At 32.4% G+C, this 22,383-nt stretch overlaps 3 protein-coding genes and 1 long non-coding RNA gene across 4 annotated transcripts; all 4 read left to right on the top strand.

Annotated features, from left to right (window-relative positions):
* The first annotated feature begins 1,675 nt into the window (after positions 1–1,675).
* Positions 1,676–7,774, top strand: LOC114257628 (uncharacterized). The gene is made up of 3 exons (XR_014345935.1): positions 1,676–1,942; positions 3,904–3,966; positions 7,186–7,774. It is a non-coding gene; the product is annotated as an uncharacterized LOC114257628 (long non-coding RNA).
* Positions 7,775–17,466: 9,692 nt separating this feature from the next.
* LOC145803978 (uncharacterized) lies at positions 17,467–18,759 on the top strand. The gene has a single exon (XM_082897381.1). The coding sequence runs from the start codon at positions 17,467–17,469 to the stop codon at positions 18,757–18,759; it is 1,293 nt and encodes a 430-aa protein (XP_082753507.1).
* A 180-nt stretch (positions 18,760–18,939) lies between these two features.
* On the top strand, positions 18,940–21,555 carry LOC145803977 (uncharacterized). The gene is made up of 4 exons (XM_082897380.1): positions 18,940–20,432; positions 20,803–20,950; positions 21,095–21,374; positions 21,455–21,555. The coding sequence occupies exons 1-4, from the start codon at positions 18,940–18,942 to the stop codon at positions 21,553–21,555; spliced, it is 2,022 nt and encodes a 673-aa protein (XP_082753506.1).
* Positions 21,065–22,354, top strand: LOC114287309 (replication protein A 70 kDa DNA-binding subunit B-like). Its single transcript, XM_082897379.1, has 6 exons — positions 21,065–21,374; positions 21,455–21,551; positions 21,623–21,747; positions 21,824–21,902; positions 21,978–22,110; positions 22,193–22,354. Exons 3-6 carry the CDS (start codon positions 21,627–21,629, stop codon positions 22,352–22,354), a joined length of 495 nt encoding a protein of 164 aa, XP_082753505.1. The 5' UTR covers positions 21,065–21,374; positions 21,455–21,551; positions 21,623–21,626.
* The last annotated feature ends 29 nt before the right edge of the window (positions 22,355–22,383 follow it).

The following is a 22,383-nucleotide window of genomic DNA, read 5'->3' as shown; positions in this document are numbered from 1 at the left end:
AAAAATCATTATTATTATTATTATTATTATTATTGTTATTATTGTGGGAGGGGATAGGGAACGGGATTGGTAAACTAAAGCCCCACAATCCCAAGTATCAAAATAAAACTCAAATTCAAGTGTAACGTTTTGCAATCTTTATCTCATAAACAAAGTGACAAAATCCAAATCATCTCTAGCTAGCTACTACACTGGAACAGTCTAATCCATACTTGGCATCTACGCTAAATGCAAATTTACCTTACTTGTTCGATAAAAGTCAAAATTTACAGATAATGTAATAGTAACCCCAATCAAACCAAACCAAGTCTTAAGTCCCATCAAATAGGATCGGCTACATGAATCTTTTTTCTCCACACGACCCTATCAAAGGCCATTTCGTTAATCAAATTAAATATCTTCTTAGATAGCATAATAGTAATAGTCATTAAATTAGGTCTACTATTCACCTAATCACTTTAAATATTTTTGTTGATGATGTGACATATTGAGGTTAGATTCAATTTGAATTTGTATTTTGTGAATATATAAGCTCAAAATGCAACTCAAATCGTACTTTTAACGTTGCATTTTATTTAGCAAGTCAATAAATTTGTTTTATTTTTAATCTTCAACCAATGATCGCATTTTTTTTATTTTTTATTTTTTGTAATATAAATTATAAGCTATTGTTTGATAAATTTACCAATTTCTTATTTTGAAAACATAAAAATTAATCTTCAATCTAATTATTATTTTTTATTTTTTTTATATATTAATCATCTCTCCACCTTAATTTTGTATCTTCTTCTTCTTCTTTTTTTTTTTTTTTTGTTACAGGAAAATCCTCCCCACTCTCCAATAGGTCCAAGGTAGCGCCCCTTGCAGAGATCACCATGGTGTCCTGTTAGCCGTTCCGAGCGAGGAGACTATAACCTGGGAACTTGCCCCGACCTCCCATGACAAGTTCTGCTTAAGTCAGGACTCGCACGGCGGGAGAGCATTGAACCCACACCAAGTGCTGATTAGACAACTTGAGGTCTAACCTCTTAACCAATTGTACTTTGCCCAGGAAATTGGCCCAAAGAGAAAAAAAATTAAACCTGTGACCTTAGGACTTAAAACCAAGCCTTAATTTTGTATCTTATTTGTATCACATTCGTATCTTAAAAATTTTAGCCATTATTCAAGCAAACACACATCTCTCATTAGCCCAATTCTTGAACCCTGTGCCAGTTGGGCCGTTTAATTCGCCCAGTCCAGTTCAATATTTTTAGAATTTTAAATGTATTTGGCCATAAAATCAAAAGCACAGTCCAGTTTGATATCTTTACTGTTTTAAAAAAGAATTTGGCCCATAAACTCAAGATATATTGAGTTTTTTAACCCATTGGAACGAGGATCTCTATAACATCTCCGACCAGCCCAGCCCAGCCATTTAAAAATATTAATTTATATTTATATTCTATAATTACATAATAAACTTTAAATATATCTATACAATATATATAAAGCACAGATGCAATGTGAACAGTAATTTCAGCCAAATATGAACAGTATTTTGTAATAGTTGAAAAGTCGATTTTGCCCTTGTGATTTATAGCTTTGGTTCTTTGGATGCCAGGGTATTGATGGAAAAATATCTTCAAATTACTTACAGCTGTTTATCAAATCAAAGGATCCATGTACCCACTCTCTCTCTATAATCTATCCAAATAACCCTCCCTGCTCTTCTCAAAGCCGATCTCACCCTCCCTTCTCTTCTCAAAGCCGATCTCCCTCCACAAACCCCGATATTCCAGCACCTCCCCCTACTCTCACCGATCTCCTCCCTCCTCTCTCCTCTGGCGACCACGGATGACGTCTCCTCTGTGGTGCCGATTTGTTTGATTTTGTGGGTATTCATAGTGTTCACCAGCGAATAAAACAAGGATGGAAGAATACGACACAAGCTTCTATTAAGGTAAAGACATAGATGAAGAATGTTAGGTATTTCGATTTTAGGTTCATTTTCATCCAGTTAGGGTTTGTAAAGTGTTTTAATTTTCTTTGGTTCTGTTAATTAGTTGGGGTTTTGTTCTTTTTATTATTGTTTGCATGATGTTTACTGTGTGTATATTTTGTGGCTTCTTGTTTTTCATTAGGGTTTCAATTTTATTATTGTTTTAATTTTCTTTGGTTCTGTGTTCTTTTTCTTTCTCATTAGTTAATTTAATTTAATATTTTTCATTTTTATTCTGCAATTTGGCTTACAATTTGAGCTAAAAAATTAATTTTGTTGATCATATTCTGTGCTGAGGCCTCTGGGATTCTATGCTTAATATTAGGATTTTTTTTGTTTTGTTCATTTTGAGGTAGTGCACTATTTTTTGCCTCGTTTTGTTTTTTTCCCTTGAAAATGTAGACATTGATCGAGTTACGAAATTTAAGCTATTCGGTCTCAAAACTAATTAGATTTTATTGATTGGTAGATCATATGACATGTAAACAAGCGATGGTGGTTCACTCTGTCTCTGGCTCTGTTTCTTTTCATCCACTTATGTTAACTGAACAATTTATTTGATTTGATGACTTTATGGGTTTCTATTTAGAGAGAGAGAGAGACGAGTATTACTTAAGAATTTACAAATAAAAAATGAAAAAATGTATATATATAGTGTAGATAATGTGTTATTATGTAATCATTGTAATAAATTATGTGAATATATATATATATATATATATTCATTTGAAATTCACTTGTGTATATTGCAGGAAATAATTTTGTGTGAGCTAATTTCTTTCTTGCTTTTGCATTTTGATTTGATGCAATTCAATTATTTTGGAAAATTTGTGAATTGGCCTAATTACTTAAAAACATTTTGGTTGGATTTTTTTTTTTGTTTTTTTTATTATCAAAATTTAATTTTTCTTATCTCTGGGTTAGCTTTTTATTTTTGTGTTTGATCATGACTTACGGGTGTTTGTAATCTGGAAGATTAGGTGTTATGTAATATTAGTTAAGAACTTATTTTATTGATTTTAGTTACTCATGAATATCAATTTTTCAATAGGTGTTTGTGTTTCTTTCTTTTCTACTTTTTAAATCTTACCGCCTAAATCAAACTTCATAAAGTTTCATTTATACCTAAATTATAGTATGTTGGTTGATGCTTAGTCAGAGTATAATGTTCCATTCTCCTCCCCTTTTCTTTTGATTAACAACATTAGCCAAGAATGTATTTAAAGTAGCATCATCTACCCAAGATACTTTAGTTTGCTTACCAATCTAACACATGATCAAATTAACTGTGTAAATCATTAGCGCCAATTGCTTTTTGGTTGCAAAGCTTACAACGCCCTTTTGACATTACATTCTTTTCATTTTATTTTTTATTTTTTTATTATGGTCTACCTTTGTATTGCTTTTTTAATCCTTTGATTAAATTGAAAAATATATCATCTGTGTCAAAAGTTCAATAAACCTCAACTATTTCTTAAGATCACTTTTAAACGTTGATTTGAATGGTTAAAGGTCCAATCTTTTTTCTTCATTGCTTCTTTTTTCTTTTCTTTTTTTTTTTTTGGGTGGGTCAATGCCTTAGGCCACTATGGAGGGTTAAATAGAAATGTGAGGAAAACTGCACAGCCATTGGAGTCTTCGCCAATGGTTTGTTTCATATTTAGTGGTTTCATATTTCTTTTTGATGTGAGTTTGCAATAAATTTTATAATTTCCTCTCTTACCTTTAGTAGATTTTGTTACTTGCTTCATATTTTTTTTTTTTCCATTTGTGTAGCATTTAATAAACAAATTGTAGGTGTATAACAACAATCATCTAGACATGGATATGCATTTCTTCTTTCTTTGGTTATGTGTGCACAAATATGGGATTTAAGAGAGTTGTTGTAGGCTAAGATTACACTTTCTTCGTCTCTATTGCAGGGAAATAATGGATTTTGTTACAACAATATAGTCTGTCAAATACATAGGATTAACAAGATCAAGGTAAGTACCTTTCAATATTTAGCTATCATAATTTCTGAAACCACAAATTAAAGGCAATTGTTACTTGATAATTTGCGCACATAATGTTTTAGATAATTGTTATAATGATCTCAAGCATTATATGTTCATTATTTCAACTTAGACAAAACAAAAACTGTATTGAATAAATTATACAACAAAAAGTGTTCCCTTTATGAAGTAGGCTACTTTTTAGTTAGAAAACAATTTGTTAATTTCAACAAACAAATGTTTGCATTTCGCATGATCAACTCTAAAACATTTGATATAATTTCACAATTGCACTTTTGTTTTCATTTTTCTTATCCATCCAGTGTACAACCAAACTTTGAGTGAAGAGAACTATGTGGGTTGTCTACAGTTCCCCATTTCTTCCCTACATCTACGTCGTTGCTTCCTCTCATCTTTTCCCCTTTTTTCTTTTCTTTTCCCCTTTTTTGTGTTGCCCATTAATCAATATTTTTTAATATTTGTGTTTGCTACAATACATTTTTAATAAAGAAATTGTCTTTGAATGAATAAAGGAGAATTTTCTCAATGCTTGTCCAGGTCATGCATTGTTAACATCACCACAAATTCCTTGCATTTTGAATTTTCTAATGCCATAAAAGTTTTTTATTATACTTCAAAATTGAGCAAAACCCACATAAAGACAAAAGCGTGTTAATCATAAAGACAAAAGCGTAATTGAACCCATTAATCTCCAATCATAGAATGTTACAGAAGGCTTTATTATACTTGACAATTCTTAAAAATGATAAGAGTATTGCAAAATTCATTACGAAACCAAATAGGAATCCACAATCACAATACCCAAGCAAACTGAATACCACATGTCAAATTTTTAATTTAACCGCAAAAACAGTTTAGCAAAAACCCATTAATCACCAACTATGTAATGCCATAAAAGTTTTTTATTGTACTTCAAAATTGAGCAAAACCCACACAGCAATGCAAAATTCATTAGAAAGCCAATCGTGCAATTCAGGTGAAGATTCAATGTAGATCGAACTTTTGATTCACTTGTGAGATCCAGGTAGTTCGGGGGGAAGAGGTGTGGGGCATAAAAGTGGAGAAAAGCTGCAGAAATTCCTAAATCACAAAATTTAGCTATTGATTATTTCTCCACACAAAACCCAAAAGTTTCACTACATAAGAAATCCATAAAAATTAAAAAATAAAATCTAGAAGTTTCAGAGAATACACATCACTATTTTGTGTCGCTAAACTCCACCCTCTAGCAATGGAGCTCAACTTAGCTTCATTAAAAGATCAAACCAAAGCATCTTATAGCACATATAATGAACAACTACGAGATCTGTATAAGCAAAATTTAAGAAAAACATAATGAAATTGAAGATAAATAGAACATAAGGTAAATTACACTGACCTCCTTAACACTTTGGGGAAAAAAATATAATAAACCTTACAATTCTGATATACATCCTTTATAGTAAGGTCAAAGAAATTAAAATTAGTGCACATGGTAAGAAAACACAAAGATAAATAACATACAATACCCACCAAAACGGGAGGTCCATATTGAAGCAACCAAAACTAATTGTTTCAAACATCTTTATCAAGCCTAGCTAAATTTTGATTAATCAACTCTGTTTACTCGTAAGGACGAAAAGTACTTAAAAGGTAAAAAAATTTATTCAATAAAATGTATGTTACTTTTAATAGAGTACCTCAAAGAAACCAAAACTCATTTCCCATGGGCATGACATTCTATTGATCTAAGTTTTGTGGTGCACAATTGTTCAATCCAGACAAATTGAGAATTAGAGCAGAGACATAATAAATCAAATAAATATTCATTGCAAATATCAGAGAAGCACACAGAAGCAGTTGCACACTTTTTCCAATTCGAACTGAGCTTGTTCATTACAAATACAATAAAACAAAGACTCCTTCAATGTACATTATCAAACAAAGCTGCTGCTTTAAACAAATTAAGTATAATGAAGAAAAGAGGCATAACATAAACAAACATCAGTCTCTCTCTCTCTCTCTCTCTTACGGCTTCACAAAGTCAATCAATTGACTTTGAAAAAAGGGGGAAAAATAAATGAAAAAAAGAGGATACACCTTAAAAACCGCATCCATGCCTTTGTCATGTAATATAATATTAGAATAAGTATTTTTTTTTTTTTTGTTTTTATAGTGGACCATATATATATATCATAAGTTTATGTAACGTAAAAATATGGGTGTATAAGAAGTGTGTGCCTGTAGCTTGCTTTTGCTTCTGCACAATATGTAGTGTCCTTACTTCAACAGTTAAAAAAGTCCAAAGGAAATCCTCCTGAGTCACACAATAACAACCAAGTTAGTGATATTTCAAAAAAATACAGATTGAAGTATGTCTAAAATATGATGTGTATAATTAGTTATCCAGTCAATTTATAAATGAAATACCCACCAAGACTTACATGATCCTAAATTGTCAAAAATCACAAATTCACTTGTGTCTCTGGATTAGTTTATCAGTAATCACAAATTCACTTGTTTGTTTAGATTAATTGATCAGTAGCACTACAGACAGTGTCAACAGTGCCAACATTATTCTGGATTAATTGCATTGTTAACTTTGTTTTGTAGTTAATTGTAGTCCAATAATTAAGTTGTAAACTGGATTATTCTATTTGTTGGTTGGTGCTAGCCATCTAGGCCTTGTTTAGTTGTCCAGATTGGATTTGGATATAATGAGATATAATATGTTTAGGATAGGAGATGAATTATGTATATTGTAAAATAATTTTTATTATATCCAAATTCTTTGGATGGGTGGTTTGGTCTGAAATTATGAGATGTTGGGGTGTTCAATGGGTTATACTTGGGACTGTTAATGGGCGGTTACATTGGTGGACTGGTTTTGATAAAAACTTGAATGAATGTGCTTAGAACATAGGAATGAATGTGTATTTCAAAGTGTACAATCAAACATAGGAATGAATTGTTTATCTTTTCCTTTTTTCTTTCTTCTTTTTTCTTTTTTCTTTCGCATTGTGAAAGAAATATTCTTTGATAAACTTATTGCCTTTGAATCGTATTCATATTCATTAAAATGTCTTGGTTGAAAATACATAATGTTAAAAACTAATGTGAATGTTGTCTATTTAAATTCATTATATTTTTAACAGTTTTTTCAAAATATTCATATTTGTCCCTTTTGTTTATTTTTTATCTTGCTTCCAGCAATCATATATTAAATATGAAAGGTCATTCATGGCCTCTTACTGGAGGCAATAGCAAGCAAAAGGCTGCATTTTCTCCATCAACTAATCAATCAACAACTTGTTGTGTTGCCCTTAATCCCGATTGTTCTGAGATTTCCAAGCCATCTATATCAAGTGAACCTATCAATGAATTCGTTCAGTTAAAACAAGAAATTGAGGAGTTCTTTCGACGATTTAAGAGGGAGGAGATCTATTATAACAAGGCATCAACTGGAACTTTGCCGGCTCTACTCACCGAATACCCAAAGCTAGAGCTACTTATTCAATATGAAAAAAAGATCTCAGAAGATATTGCTAAAAAAAAAAGAAGAATTTATAAAGAGATATGATAGTTCTGAATTTGAGTTGCGTTATGATGAAAGTAGTGCCTCATCTTAGTTTTGTCTTAGATTTTTGTATTATGTGGTTCTTTATATCTAGATATATATTATATGTTGTTCAGTGTGCTTGTTATAAAGATCCAAACATAATTTTCAAATATTTTAAATAGTTATAGTTGTTGGCTTTTGTATTTATACACATGTAAAAAGTTGTACTACTTTTTTGTATGCATTCTTTATTTTTCTTCTACTCTCTGTATTTATGTTTTTTTCTTTTTCTAATACTCTCCTATTTCAATTGCATTTAAACTTTTTCAAGTACAGTGTTACCTTTTATTAAGGTGCTCATACCCTGTGCTAAGTTTAATGCATATAAATTTTTCTTCTAGATTTAATATGCTTAATTAATTTTTTTTTTTCTTAGATTAATATATTATTAAAATTCCTATTGATTTGCATGTCATATTGTCTCATTTTGGCTATGCTATGTTTTTTTCCGAAGGTTTGAGCAGTGAGTTGTTGCTATACCATCGCTAATTTGTACCAAATATATAATATTTATTTATAAAATCAAGTTCTAATCTTGTCCTTTTGAACCAGGATGTTTTATAATATTTATGAGAGTATACATTAAATTAAACCTTGCTATTTGACTATTTTAGTTTAAAAAATATAAAATATCCAAAAGTAAATAAATTAGATAAATTTCAGTCAAATATATACCCCCAAGAAAACAATTAATTAAATTTATGCATTAAGTTAAATGTTAATACTTATATTAACAAAATGCAACCAAATTATTTTTAATTGTTGTTTATATATACATTACAATTTGCATAAATCACAATATTTATCTTTATATATTAAATAAAAATATAGTATTTATCATGTTGCATTGTCCATTTGGTGTTCAATCAATAAATGGACATTAATCATTATTTTTTTTAATATGTCAGATGCTTTTCATGTTAGCCACAGGTGAAATATAGCAATTTTGCTGCTGGGTTTTCCATTAAACGTGTCAAATCAATTTATGAATTGATCAGCTCCACTTAAAATGTTTGACTCTTTGAAATTATTATTTGATTTTTTTTACCATTATATTTTTAGAGAAATCTCATACTTATCAAAACCCTTCACTATTTTATCCCTTTATTTATTTTTGTAGAAAGATAATCTTTATAATTTTGTGATCCAAGTGAAATATACTCCTCTTATTACTGATTTTTCCATTAAAATAAATGTCAAATCAATTCACAAATTAATCATTTCCACTTAGGGAATTTTATTTACACACCATACAAATTTTGAATAAACATCATAAATGGTGTTTAGATATAAATTTCTCAATAAAAATTAGATGTTCAAATTTTAAGTTATAAACAATAATAAATTATTCAAATATACATTTTATTCAATTGTTTACATCTCAAAAACTTTTTTTTGGCATAAATTTTTTAATATTTAAATATTTGATTTTTCTTTATAAATTTATATTTCAATCACATTTGTAATATATACTAAGGGTGTGTTTGTTTTGAAGGATTAGGCGGTGGGATTGGACTATTAGTGCCACCAAACTAATAGTCCATTGTTTGTTTCATTTTTTTTGCTTCGGACTAATAGTTCCCCCGGACTATTAGTCCCACAAATATGGGACTATCCTATCCCATGGGGGGAGATGGGATAGAAACCATGGGATTGGTATTCCATGGAATTATTTTGTGAAATGTCAATTTTACTCTCTATGCTATTACTTAACAAACAATTAGAAAATCATAATATAGTCTTTTGAACATTTATAAATTATTTTTTTAGTGTTGTTAATTTAAAATTATATATTAAATAAAAATTTTAATTATAAATTATAAATTAAATTTAATTAAAAATAATAAATTATAAATTATGGCCTTATAAATTAAATTTTTTTAGTGTTGTTAAAAAATTAAATTTACATATTAAATTAAATTATTTTTTTAGTGTTGTTAATTTAAAATTATATATTAAATAAAAAATTTTAATTATAAATTATAAATTAAATTTAATTAACAATAATAAATTATAAATTATGGCCTTATAAATTAAATTTTTTTAGTGTTGTTAAAAAATTAAATTTACATATTAAATTAAATTATTTTTTTAGTGTTGTTAATTTAAAATTATATCTAAACAATTAATCTCTAATTGCCTTTTTTTTTATCATTATACTTTCACAAAAATATATTCTTTTTGATGTTGATTTTTGCATTAAATATATGTCCAATCAATTTCCAAATTAAAGATCTTCATCTGTAAGGTTTGATATTAGTAATTGTTATTTTACATTTTTAAATAAAACTAAAAATAAAAAATTCACCAACTTACATCTATGCCATACACCTGTCATGATCACTACCATACACAGACCTATTTGTCTTATTATATTCATATTTAAGAAGGAAAAACAATCACAGTTGCTCTAATTACTTCTGCTGCAAATGAAGCTTGTCCGTAGTTCTTACAAAGCAAATTCAAAGGAGCTCTTCTTTTGCAGTATTCGGCATTGAATTGTAAGTTCTCAGTGATATTTATTACTCTTTAATTTTTAACTGTTTACAGCATCTCTGATTCTTCACCAAACCCCAAAATTTAATGATTTTTTTGTGAAAATGAGGTCAAATCCTTTCATCAAACTTGTATAAAATCAACAGAGAACTAAAATTTTCACCAAATCAAGGACATTTTCACTGTCAAAGACATTCTTTTCCTTCTTAACCAAGACAATTTGCATTTTGCTCAGTATTGTTATCCTTATATTACAACTTTGACATGATTGTAAACTATACCAACGTTTACTTTTTTATTCAATGATTTATTCATTTATTCTAGCATTTAGTCCTAATTTTCAAAGTAAAACTATTTTTCTAAAATTAGTTGATATAAAATAAATACGCATATTAAACTTCTATAAATTTCTCTTACAAATCCTTAAAATAAAATGTTACTTTTTTTTTTCCATAACTGTTGTTTGCTAAAATATGGGTTTTGCTTTTCTTTAAAATTGAAAATTTCATTTTTACAGCATTATTAATAATTATAAAGGACAATTAAAAAAAATATCCACTATTTGAGCGTTATAACAAAAAAAAAAATTCTTTAATTAAATATCAATCTTTTGATTTCTGTCCAATCTAAACCATTTGGCTATTTTCAATTTCTAAACTACCTTTCTTTTTGTATCTGCAGTAGTCATAATTCCACACTCTGCTACCAAGTTAACTGAGCTTTGCCAGGTTCTGTCTTTGCTTTAACTCTTTAGCTACAATTAAAAATTTGTTCCTTTCATAATTTTTTTGCATGTTATATTCCAAATAATTATCATTCTTTAATTTATTTATCTTTAGAATATTATGATATACATATGTCAATCAATACCATTTAATGTTTTTCCACATAAATAGTATTGTTAAGCATAGGACATAGCTCGATACAATCCATTCGTTCTACTAATACAAAAATAAAGTTCTTTTATGTAGTTTTAATATGTAGTTGTGCAACACAAAAATGCGAAAACGAAGATTATGTGCTGACCAGGAAGATGCAGATCAATCTTTGGTTAAAAGTACAAAACAATTTACTTTAAAACTTTTTACTTCTGTTCAAACATTCGTTGTATACATATTTACCCATAACTTATATAAAAGAAAAGAACATTAAAATATTAACCTTTTACATATATACTTTATTCCTCTGCTTACAGAAAAACAAAGACTTGAAAAAAATAGAAGACTGCGAGAGGCATATCCTAAAAAGAAACAATATCTACTTTCACAAGCTGAAAACTCTGTTGGTATTGATTTTTCCTTTAAATCAACATTACATTTAAATCAAGATTAGTTATCCTACTACTAATCTTAGCTTAAAAGTTTCATCTCTTGTAAATCTAACATATTTGCCAAATTAATTACTGGTACATTCCATAGACGTCCGTCAAGATAAAAAAAGGAAACGCACATCATCAACAAAAAATAAAGATTTATTGATTCAAGGGAGCAACTCAAATCAGCAACAATTGCGTATAGGTAACTGATAAGAAAAAATATTGAACGTGATTACATAATAACATAGTAATTCTAAAATCATATGATAAACATTTCATGTAGTTTCTTTCTTTTTCTTCTTATTTTTATTAGGAAATCATGTTTCAACTGTTCAATCCGGCTTTGTTACATGTCATGACAACAGAGGGAAATCCCACATAAGTTATTTCGGTATTTATGAAAAAGGTTTGAATCTTATTCCTTTAAATAAATTATCTAATAGAATTATAGCAACAAATCTAACATTAACACAAATTAATTTTCATAGGTTCCACTTCCGAAACAAATCATCGCTCAAAACCTGATGCAGGTTGATTCTAAATTTAAATTCTTTACAAATTAATTTCTTTGCTTAACTTTCTAAATAACAAAATTATATCTCCCGCTTCATAGAAAATTGTAGTTCGCGAATATGGAAGGCTTCTAACAAAAAAACATGCGGCATTCCAACTCAACCTGCTATCTTACCACTACAAAGACCTTGCAACTTTTGTGGTGCGAAAAAGTTTTACCTTGAGCCTAATAGCTTTTGTTGTATGGTTGGACAAGTCTCTTTGGTTTCCAGTAACTGTCCTCCAGAACTTGATTGGTTATATACATCTAACTCTGAGGAAGCAAAAGAATTTCGTACCTATGTTCGAACATATAACAATTGCTTTGCTTTCACATCTTTTGGAGTCAAATATGACAAGGAACTGTGTCGGAGAAATAAAGGGATCTATACATTCAGGATACAAGGTCAAGTTTATCACTTCATTAATGAGCTTACATCTTCTGATGAAAATCTTAGTCATCTACAGCTCTACTTTTATGACACTGATCAAGAAATCCAAAATAGAATGAAATCTTCAGAAAAGCTAAATCCTGTTATTCTTGAAAGGCTCATAAATATTTCACATCTAAATCCATATTCAATCTTGTAACGCCCTCAAAATAATAACATTAAACCCATCAATATAGACATACATTGATATATATAAAAGCTCCACATTCTTCTATTCATCAGAGTTTCATTACAAAAAGTATTACATGTTAACGACAAAAGCAAATGCCCTAAAGGCTTACAGCTTTCCAAGCTAACACTTGGTTACAACAAAAGAGTACTAACTCATTTACACATTAAGCCCTTGGCTTGAATATACATGTAATACATCAAAAGGGAAAAGACAACAAAAGTCTGCCCGCCTCTAGCCTCCCAAGCTACGTCTTTGGAGGTGGCATGCTACCTGTACCTGAAAATGATGTTCCCATATAGGGTGAGCCACAGCCCAGCAGAGATACACTAAACCAACTATGAGCAATGACTAAAAGATTAGCAATTGATAGATGGCCAACACCGATACATCCACATATATCACGTCACAATTTCATAACATACGAGTCTATGTCACTTTCCATTTTCCATCCTTATTTAATAGATAAGCATATTAGCTATATCAACACATCAACAGATAAACATCTTACGCATCAATGGATAAGCATATAAGCTGTATCCACACTTCACTAGACAAGCATATGAGCTGTATCTACACTTCACTAGACAAGCATATGAGCTGTATCTACACTTCACTAGACAAGCATATGAGCTGTATCTACACTTCTTAAAGATAAGCCTATGAGCTGTATCTTCACTTCTCTAGACAAGCATATGAGCTGTGTCTACGGAGTTTATCCCCCATCTCCTCCCAATCCTATCCGGTTTAGAGGTACATCCCCCATCTTCCCCTAAACCGCGGAGTACATCCCTCATCTCCTCCTCTACACACAATGCATATAAACACAAGGGTTCTATACATAATCAATCAATACATAGAATTAATGTATTCAATTCACCGTCATACTCTATGACACATTCACTCGATTGGTTTTAGTTTGCCTAATCATCATGCATTGTCTACAACAATCAAGACTATCCTCCACCGATAGCCCAAAGCAGTTATTTCTAAATAGAAAATAAATGCACAAAATGGATATTAAATCGAAATTTCAATTAGGTGAGCAATAAATGATCCAACCACACTCTTTAGTCCCATACATTCCCGATTTCAACATTCTCAATTCAATTCCTCATTTCCAACAATTAATTATACAAATTAATTAACCAATGTAATTAGGGCATATTCCATAATTAACATCACAACCCTTAGGTTCCATTTTCATTAATGTTTTAACATTAATTTCACTTTTCCATGCCAAACATGCATTTAGGTTTTACATGATTAAAACCCCAACTTTCGTAAAATTACACAAAGGCCCGACTTTCTCAAAATTACCCAACAACTCCCAACATATCGAAATGTCAAAATTTAAAGACAAAACTCATAAAGAGGAGTAGGATATCCCTACCTCAAATTCAGAGCTCAAGGGGTGAAGATGAAGAAACTCAACGTGCTCCAAAACTCGAAATTTTCGAATCAATGTAAAGCCCTCGACGATCAACCCAACTTTTGTAAAGACCAAAGGTGAGGAATACACCCTAACTAGATCAATACCTAGAGAGAAGTTGAGGTTCTAGTGAGAGGAGCTCTCAAATGGAGGTTTTGAAAAGTAAGAGAGAGAAAAGGAGTTGAAAAAGTGATCCAAAAGTCGGATCTCGAATTTTTATAAAAGTCGCCCCACTCGAGCGTCACTCACAAACTCCCGCTCAAGCGTCAACAATCCCGCTCGAGCGGCGGATACACACTTCCAGAACTTTTACAGAACCAGGTCTCCGCTCGAGCGTCAACTCTCCCGCTCGAGCGTCAAAACTCCCGCTCAAGCGCACAACACTGCAAAGGAGATACTGGAAGATGGAAAACTACGCTCGAGCGTCAGAAACCCCGCTCGAGCAGACAGACAACAACGACGGGCCCGCTCGAGCGTCAAAATCCTCGCTCGAGCGTGAAGGCCAAAATCTAGGCAACTACACTTGGTTCCTAAGCTCAACCAACCTGTTATACACCTGCCCAACACAACCCAAGACTCAAATACAAAGAGTAAAGGATGTAAACGAGATGTATACAACAACCAATAAAAGGGAAACCGGGATCGCTATAAATCTTCTTCAGGAGATTAGAACACATAGATTATTTGAACTCTGCACAAATTATTATTAAATCTGATGTATCGTTAGATCAGAGAGTCTACAATCAACCTTCAGCCTCACAAGTCGCAGCAATTTGGTCTGAAAATGATGTCTTAACCAAAGAAATCTCAAGAGATATTGTTGTTCATCAAATTTCTGGTCATAGTGAAAAAGTTCGATGGTATTTTGGATGTTATGACCCATTACAATATCCATTGTTATTTCCATATGGTGAATCTGGATGGCATTATGGTATTGATAGAGTTGACAAAAACCAAACAAAAATTACATGCCATCAACAATCTATTCTTAGTGTTCATCAAGCTCTTACTGCTTCAGACCTTCTTGTAACGCCCTCAAAATAATAACATTAAGCCCATCAATATAAACATACATTTATATACAAAAGATCCATATTCTTCAATTCATCAGAGTACTTCATTACAAAAGCATTACATGTTAACAACAAAAGCAAATGCCCTACGGGCTTACAGCTTTCCAAGTTAACACTTGGTTACAAAAGAGAGTACTAACTCGATTACACATTAAGCCCTTGGCTTGAATTTACATGTAATACATCAATAGGAAGTAAGACAACAAAAGTCTGTCCGCCTCTAGCCTCCCAAGCTATGTCCTTGGAGGTGGCATGCTACCTGTACCTGAAAATGATGTTCCCATATAGGGTGAGCCACAGCCCAGCAGAAATATACTAAACCAACTATGAAAAATGACTAAAAGATTAGCAATTGATAGATGGCCAACACTGATACATCCACATATATCACATCACAGTTTCATAACATACAAGTCTATGTCACTTTTGATTTTCCACCTTTATTTAATAGATAAGCATATTAGCTATATCAACACATCAATAGATAAGCATATTACACATCAACAGATAAGCATATTAGCTGTATCCACACTTCACTAGACAAGCATATGAGCTGTATCTACACTTCTCAAAGATAAGCCTATGAGCTGTATCTTCACTTCTCTAGACAAGCATATGAGCTATATCTACGGAGTTCATCCCATCTCCTCCCAACACTATCCGGTTTAGAGATTCATCCCCCATCTTTCCCTAAACCGTGGAGTACATCCCCCATCTCCTCCTCTACACACAATGCATATAAACACAAAGGTTCTATACACAATCAATCAATACATACAATTTATGTATTCTATCCACCGTCATACTCTATGACGCATTCAATCGATTAGTTTTAGTTTGCCTAATCATCATGCATTGTCTACAACAATCAAGACTATCCTCCACCGATAGCCCAAAGCAGTTATTTCTAAACAGAAAATAAATGCACAAAATGGATATTAAATCAACATTTCAACTTGGTGAGCGATAAATGATCCAACTACACCCTCTAATCCCTTCCCTTTCCAATTTCCTCATTCTCACTTCAATCTCTCATTCCAACAATTAATTATACAAATTAATCAATCAATGTAATTAGGGCATTTTCCATAACTTATATTTCAACCCCCACGATTTCATTTTCATCAATGTTTCAACATTAATTTCATTCCTTCATGCCAAACATGCATGTAGGTTTTACATAATTAAAAACCCCAACTTTTGTAAAATTATACAAAGGCCCAAACCCTCTCAAAATTACCCAACAACCCCAACATATCAAAATGCTAAAATTTAAAGACAAAGCTCATAAAGAGGAGTAGGGTATCCCTACCTCGAAGTTAGAGCTCGGATGGAGAAGAGACTAAAGCCAAAGTGCTCCAAAAGCCAAGATTTTCGGATCAAAACGACGCCCTCAACGATCAACACAACTTTTACAAAGGCCGAAGAGAAGGAGGACACTTTAACTAGATCAAACCCTAGAGAGAAGGGAGTTTCTAGAGAGAGGGGCTCTCAAAAATGGGCTTTAGAAAAAGTAGGAGAGAGAAAGAAAAGTAAAAAGTGATTTAAAATCACCCAGCGGATAACTCATATACGCATGACCTGCTCGAGCGTAGAATAGAGCGCTCGAGCGTAAAGCACAAACATCTGGTCCCGCTCGAGCGCATAGATAACCGCTCGAGCGCCAAGAAACAAAAGCAAAACACATCCGCTCGAGCGTGAAAACCAGTCCGTTCGAGCACAGATTTTCATCCCCCAGAACTATACAGGACAAGGACTACCCGCTCGAGCGCCAACAATCCCGCTCAAGCGCGAGCCGCTCGAGCGCAAGAAACCCGCTCGAGCGTAGAAAACACACCTGCAGAAGTTTTGCAGGGCCACGAAATACTGGAAGCGTGTAAACCCCGCTCGATTGCAAAAGGACTCGCTCGAGCGGACAACCAAAAACCAAACTCCGCTCGAGTGCAGAATGACCCGCTCGAGCGAAACACCAAAAACCTGGACAACTAGATTTGAGACTAAGGTTCAACCAACCTGCACTCCACCTGCCCAAAACATCCTAAAACTCACACTGGTGGAATCAAAGGATAACAACAAGGTACACAACCACCAACTTCACGAAACCGAGTCCGGAATACAACAGAACAGTAAAGGGACAACCGGGATCGCTTTACTTCTTATAAAAGAAGCCCAAGGTAAATAGATCCTCTCCTTATCAATTAAATAGTATTAAATTTTTTTTAATCCTAACTAGAAAAAATTTATTTCAGTGTTTCAGAAACAAAAGAATAAGAAAACTACCATTTCTTGTCGTGAATACTACTGCTACAAGCTTCAAATACGACCCAATGATTCTTCAATCTTACTCCGCTCTGGTCGTCTCTTTCAGCAGTATTGTGTTAATATGTATGTCAAGATTGAAACATCTAGACTTCAGTTCTTTCGAAACAAACAAAGAGAAATCAGGGCTGATTTGTATCAAGGAATCATAGACAGTGTCACAACAGGTGAAGGTAGAGGTTCAAAGATTGGTCACAGAGTTATACTACCACCGTCATTCATAGGTAGTCCAAGAGATCTTAGACGTCGATATGTTGATGCAATGGCTTTGGTCCAGCGATTTGGAAAACCTGATATCTTTCTTACAATGACTTGTAATCCAACATGGCCAGAGATTAAAGCTGAGTTAGGACCTAATGAGGAAGCTCAAAATAGACCAGATTTAACCTCTCGTGCTTTTAGAGCAAAAATGGAACAACTGAAGGATGACATCATAAAACATCAAATCTTTGGAAAAGTCGTTGCATATGTCTATGTCATTGAATTTCAAAAGACAGGTCTTCCACATATGCATCTATTATTAATTCTAGCACCTAGACAAAAGCCTTTATCTCCTGATACTTATGATTCAATCGTATCTGCTGAACTTCTTGATCAAAAAAAACATCCTCATTTGTTTTCTATGGTGGTCAAACACATGATGCATGGACCTTGTGGTGAAATAAATCCGAACAACATTTGCATGAAGAATGGAAAATGCAAAAATCATTATCCCAAAAATTTTGAACCTATAACAAGATCTTCCAAAGACTCATACCCAATATACAAGCGTCGTGCTGATGGTAATCAAGTGAAAATCAGAAGGAAAATTTTGGATAACCGTTGGGTAGTTTCGTACAATCCATATCTTCTTGCCAAATATGATTGCCACATTAATGTGGAAATTTGTTCAACAATCAAAGCTGTCAAATATTTGTACAAGTATATTTACAAAGGCCATGATAAAATTGCATTCCATATTGTTCAAGAAAATCAATCAGAAATCATAGATGAAATCCAACAATTTCAGTCGGCAAGATGGATTTCACCTCCAGAGGCAATGTGGAGAATTTATGCATTCTCTTTGAATGACATATACCCATCAGTAATCCATCTTCAAATCCACCTTGAGCACCAACAATTTGTTACTTTCAATCCTTCAGATGACCTAAATTCTGTGTTAAATGATCCCATCCGTTCGAAAACAATGTTAACTGAATTCTTTTTGATGAACAAGTCAAATGAAAAGGCAAAGCTTGCAAAATATTTATATAAGGAATTCCCTGAACATTTTGTTTGGTGGCAACAAGATAGAATGTGGACTGAGCGAAAAAAGGGCAATGTTATTGGGTGCATTGTCACAGCACATCCTGCATAAGGTGAAAGATATTACCTTAGGTTACTTCTAAACAACATCAGAGGGCCTACATCATTTGAATCCTTGAGAACCATAAATGGAAGAAAAGCAAAAACTTTTCGAGAAGTTGCCCTTCTCTATGGTCTCTTACAATCAGACAACAATCTTGAACAATGCTTGGAAGAAGCAATCTCTTACCAAATGCCTTACTCTCTAAGAAGATTGTTTGCAGCCATTCTCATTCATTGTGCTCCTAATAATCCAAACCAGTTGTGGGAAAAATTCAAAGACTACATGGCAGAGGATTATGCCAAAACAACAAATCTTTCAAAACAAGAAATTTTCAAAAAAGTTCTGCAAAGCATAAATTCAACTCTTCAATCAATGGGCAAAGATATCAAAGATTTCAATATTTGCTCTAACAACGTGCTCTCATCTGATAATCAAGATACCTGTCGCGAAATTGAAGAAGAAATGAATATTGTTGTTTCTGAAGCTGATTACCAGTCTATTTCTCTATTATCCTCGGAACAAAAGGTAGCATTTGAAAAAATCTTAAATAGGGTCTTCTCAGGAAAGCAAGGGTGTTTTTTCATAGATGGTCTTGGAGGCACTAGTAAAACCTTTTTATACAAGGCATTGTTGGCAGCAATTAGATCCAAGAATTACATTGCTCTTGCAACAGCAACATCTGGGGTAGCAGCCTCTGTTCTCCCAGGAGGCCGCATGGCCTATTCTCGTTTCAAAATACCTATAGATGTTGATACATATAAATCTTGCAACATAGGTAAACAAACTGGGCTTGCAAATCTTTTGAGAACTGCAAAACTAATCATTTGGGTTGAGGCACCCATGGCCAAGAAACAAAACATTGAGGCATTGAATGATATGTTGAAGGATATCAACGAGTCAGAGTTACTCTTTGGAGGCAAAGTTGTAGTTTTGGGTGGTGATTTTCGACAAATACCACCAGTCATTCCCAAAGGAACAAAATATGATTCAATTGATGCTAGCTTGGTCAATTCAGAATTATGGCAATCTATTGAGAAAATAAAGTTGACTGAAAATATGCGAGCAAGGCATGATCCTTCCTTCAGCAATTACTTATTACGCATTGGCAATGGATCTGAATCAGTCAATGATCAAAACAAAGTCAAAATACCAGCATCTATGATAATTTCTAACAATTTTTCAAATGCTGAAAATTCTATCAAAGACTTGATTCAAACTATCTTTCCAAATCTCAAGAACTACTCAAAAGATCCAATTTCAATGATTAATTCTGTTGTGCTCACTCCAGAAAATGATTGTGTACAAGAAATAAATGATTTGTTGATCAAACAATTCCCAACAAAGGGTAGATTATATACAAGCATCGACAAGACAATCGATCCAAATGATCAAGGACAATATGAAGACTTCTTGAATTCTCTTGAACCAAATGGTCTCCCACCTCATCATTTAGAATTGAAAATCAATAGTCCGATCATGACTTTAAGAAACATAGATCCTTCAATAGGCTTGTGTAATGGAACGCGACTTATTTGTCGAGATCTCAAAGATTTCATCATTTGTGCTGAAATTGCTGTTGGGGATCGGAAAGGACAAATGGTTTTCATACCACGAAGACCATTGCAACCCTCAGATCATCAAAAATACCCAGTTCAGTTTACTAGAACACAATTCCCAGTAAAGTTTGTTTTTCCATGACAATAAATAAAGCACAAGGCCAAACATTACAAAAAGTAGGTCTTTACCTACGAGAGCCAGTATTCTCCCATGGACAACTTTATGTTGCTCTATCACGAGCTACAACTGCTGCAGATGTTAAAGTTCTCATTCCACCAACAAATCAACATGCTTTGGATAACAATACCACAAAAAATGTTGTTTATGAAGAACTACTAACACTTGCAGGCTGTATATAATTCATTTTTTTGTTGTAAATTTTTGGTAAATTCCCTCGTATGTAATGTAATTTTAATTTTATTTGTATTTATTATAATTATCTATTATCCTTGTATTAAATTCTTTTTAAATTGTTTCTTACAACAAATTTTGCAGGATGAATGAAGAAATAACACCTATCAAAAAAATAACTAGCACAACTAAACAATGGACAGCAAAGATTCGTGTTTTGGAAAAGTGGAATCCACGAATCCCAAAAACAGGCTCAACAAGATATCAAAGGCTCATTTTGGCTGATGTAGAGGTTACACTTTGAAATTCTTATTTTAAAATATATACCATATTCATTTTTTAGGTTCTTAACAATAACAATTCTCATTTAATTCATAATTACATAATCCACTGCCTCATTAACTTCTGTCAAGCTATACTTTATGAAGTTGTATAGGGTACACAAGTTCAAGCTATACTTTATGAAGATCAAATAGAACAGTTCCAAGATACCTTCAAAGTTTTTAACTCATACTATGTCTCAAATGCTGCTGTGAAGTTGCTACAAGAAAAATACCGTATCACACCGCAATCATGGCAATGGCAATGGACAATCACGGCCAGCACACTTATTCGAGATGTTGAAAACAATAATGAAGATAACAATGCCCCAACATATCACTTCGTACCATTCAATGAATTCTCTAACCATCTTGGCAATGAAACATCATCCATAGGTAGTTTTCTTAGATCAACATAAATAATTATCAACTTACTTTTTCATTAGATACTCTTATTGTTTTTGTATCTATAACAGATATTCTTGCAGCAGTTGTTCAAATTAAGCCACCAAAAACAATCACAACAGAAAATGGAACCACAATTGCACAAGAAATTGTACTCATTAATGAAGAGTAAGTATTTTGTATACTTGTATTTAGTATAACTTGATTTCAATACTAACAAATTCTCTTAATTGTAGCAGGTTAATGCCAATAGTTTTAACTTTGTGGGGTCAGTTTGTCACTAATGAAGGAGAGATATTGCAAACCATTGCTCAATCATTCCCAACTCTAATTGCAGTCAGGCTTAAAGTCTCATCGTTTCACGGTAATTATAATCTTACCACATTATACTAGATATTAAAAATATATAAAACACATTTTTTTTAATTTATTTTTTACAGGACAATCATTATCAACAAAACCAACATCAGCTTTTGTGCTCAACCCCAACTTCAAAGCTGCACACCAACTTCACAATTGGTACCATCTAATTCAAATACTCTAACTCAAATAATAATTTCTTACAAACACTAATATCAAAATAAATTGATGCAGGTGCATCCAAAATGAAGAAGTCATTAGAACTTTACCTTCTCCACTTGAAACTCATGTTCGAAACATCACAACTCCAAGTCCTAAAGTAGATAAAATCATTTCCATCAGCAACATTCCATCTTCTCCAAATGCGGTAAGCTTCATATACATATTCTTCTTCTCTATAAGCATCTTAAATATATCATTAGTAACCATTCCTAATCACTTGTTACTAGAAAATGTATTGGGTCAAAGCAACTATGTCCATCACCTCACTTGATCAATCTTTTTGGTACATGAGCTGCAACAATTGCTACAAATCCATAAATGCAAAATATCAAACTGTTTTCGACTGTTTCCACTGTAAAAAAAAGGAAGTTATTGCAGAACCGAGGTAACAACAAACTAACTCTACGCCTTTTAATGT

This window comes from Camellia sinensis, chromosome 12 (assembly GCF_055761805.1).
Source record: "Camellia sinensis isolate YWXY chromosome 12, ASM5576180v1, whole genome shotgun sequence".
In the NCBI taxonomy this organism is placed as follows: domain Eukaryota; kingdom Viridiplantae; phylum Streptophyta; class Magnoliopsida; order Ericales; family Theaceae; genus Camellia; species Camellia sinensis.
This window is presented reverse-complemented; position numbering and strand designations above follow the sequence as displayed.

Bases quoted from the DNA above. Each gene is read 5' to 3' on its own strand.
- LOC145803978 (XM_082897381.1), top strand. From the start codon at position 17,467: ATGTATGTCAAGATTGAAACATCTAGACTTCAGTTCTTTCGAAACAAA.
- LOC145803977 (XM_082897380.1), top strand. From the start codon at position 18,940: ATGCCTTACTCTCTAAGAAGATTGTTTGCAGCCATTCTCATTCATTGT. The intron at 20,433-20,802 runs GTTTGTTTTTCC...CAAATTTTGCAG, and splicing joins AGAACACAATTCCCAGTAAA to GATGAATGAAGAAATAACAC. The intron at 21,375-21,454 runs GTAGTTTTCTTA...TATCTATAACAG, and splicing joins CAATGAAACATCATCCATAG to ATATTCTTGCAGCAGTTGTT.
- LOC114287309 (XM_082897379.1), top strand. From the start codon at position 21,627: ATGCCAATAGTTTTAACTTTGTGGGGTCAGTTTGTCACTAATGAAGGA. The intron at 21,748-21,823 runs GTAATTATAATC...TATTTTTTACAG, and splicing joins TAAAGTCTCATCGTTTCACG to GACAATCATTATCAACAAAA. The intron at 22,111-22,192 runs GTAAGCTTCATA...ACTTGTTACTAG, and splicing joins TTCCATCTTCTCCAAATGCG to AAAATGTATTGGGTCAAAGC.